At 37.3% G+C, this 1,777-nt stretch overlaps 1 protein-coding gene across 1 annotated transcript; it reads left to right on the forward strand.

Moving 5' to 3' along the window:
* The first annotated feature begins 407 nt into the window (after positions 1 to 407).
* LOC110428873 (dehydration-responsive element-binding protein 2A-like) lies at positions 408 to 1,281 on the forward strand. The gene is made up of 4 exons (XM_089785729.1): positions 408 to 792; positions 860 to 932; positions 1,081 to 1,084; positions 1,210 to 1,281. Exons 1-4 carry the CDS (start codon positions 408 to 410, stop codon positions 1,279 to 1,281), a joined length of 534 nt encoding a protein of 177 aa, XP_089641855.1.
* Positions 1,282 to 1,777: the final 496 nt, after the last annotated feature.

The following is a 1,777-nucleotide window of genomic DNA, read 5'->3' on the forward strand; positions in this document are numbered from 1 at the left end:
CTTGGTTTTCTGTCAATTGCAGCAGGAAGTTTGTTTATTCTTTTCACTCTTTTAACAGGTATGGTTTTAGTTACTTTTTTCTCTTGATTCTTTAAGGGTTGATTTTATTTTTCAATTAGGTTTTCGTTTAGGGTTAAGGTTTTAAACTTTAAGAAAGTTTCGACTATAATTTTTCTTTTCTTACTTGTTTACCAAGAAAATAAAAAGAAATACTGTGGCATTTTCTATTTATTTTTGTTAATCAGTAGTATTTACGTTCATAGTAACAATTTGGTTTCTTGAAACGAACTGCAGATTGTTGGGGTCTAAAGCCGTCTAAATTTCTCAATTTTTAACGATCAATTATTATTTCAAGAGGGTTTCAAATGCTGGAGCCTTTATTTACTGCATTGGACCACGGTTGCAAGATGGATCAAAACCCTGAGGTGCGTTCAACACTGTCTTCGAATGACACTCTCAAGCTCTGGAGTCAAAATGAGGAGGCCAAACAATTGAGTAAAACTCCTGCTAAGGGTGCGACAAAGGGCTGTATGAAAGGTAAAGGAGGGCCTCAGAATCAAAGCTGTAACTACCGAGGCGTTAGACAAAGGACTTGTGGTAAATGGGTGGCTGAAATCCGAGCACCCAACGGAGGGAAGAGACTTTGGCTTGGGACTTTTCCTACCGCTTGTGAAGCTGCTTTAGCTTATGACGAAGCTGCCACGACAATGTATGGTGAAAATGCCATACTGAATATGCCTCAGTCAAAATCCGAAGATCACACGGGAAGCTGCTTTAGCTTGCGACAAAGCTGTCAAGATGATGTGTGGTGAAAATGCGACACTGAATATGCCTGAGTCAAAATCCGAAGATCACACAGATAATAGTTGGCTATCCAATGGTTTGGATTTCGCCAAGGATATTGCAATCGATTTTGGAGAGACTGGTGACTGGTTTGAGGATTATTGTTTTGATATATTTTAATTTCTTGATTAAAATGTAATAGAAGAAAAAGAATTGTTTAGCTGTAATTTACGCACTGAAATGAATCAAGAAGTTTTGGGTTCTGTTTTTGCTTTTGCTCTTGGATTTAATGTTAAGCAAGGTGCATTTTTTTTCGTTGTATGACTTGTTGTGTGAAGAAAACTGGGCACTGGTTATGCTGATGATTTATTGTTGAGATGTTTGTTTTTGCTTTTGTCTTTGTTTTGTACTTGCTTTGAATCTCAGGCTGTATTAAGTATGAAGGACCTTCCGCTTGTTGAGTGTGAGTGGTCTCTTGTGATAGGAGCTGTTGAGTAAAGGATTGGCACGGTATGGGTTAGTGCTGCGTCGAAGCTTCTGTTTGAGTGATCTGTGCTTGAGTGTAGAAATATGTTATAACAAGCAAGCCAGATTCGAACAGAACAGGATAACAATGTGATTTTAGAAGAAAAATGTTAGAAAAAACCTGGAAAACGAATTCTGGAACCAGTATTAACTATAATTAAGAAAAAAAAAGTAGTATTAACTATAATCCAGTTGGCCTTAGAATGGGAATAACGGTAGTGTAAGTCTCTGGGGCTTCTGCATCACACCAAAAAAAGAGTACCTATGTATGCTTGTAAATATATGCATGTGGATGCAATAGAATCCTGGCACAATGGTGTCATAAAAAAAATCTTGACATTCCCTCAGTTGCTTATCCAAATCATATTTGTCTCTCTCCCTCAACTTCTGTTGCGTATCAATTTCTGCAGTGAGATGGTCTACTTAACTCTGAAGCTTCCAATATAAACTTTCATAATCAAACTCTTCT

The sequence above is a fragment of the Theobroma umbraticum genome, unplaced genomic scaffold (assembly GCF_002168275.2).
Source record: "Theobroma umbraticum cultivar Fairchild unplaced genomic scaffold, ASM216827v3 scaffold_1774.0, whole genome shotgun sequence".
NCBI classification, from domain to species: domain Eukaryota; kingdom Viridiplantae; phylum Streptophyta; class Magnoliopsida; order Malvales; family Malvaceae; genus Theobroma; species Theobroma umbraticum.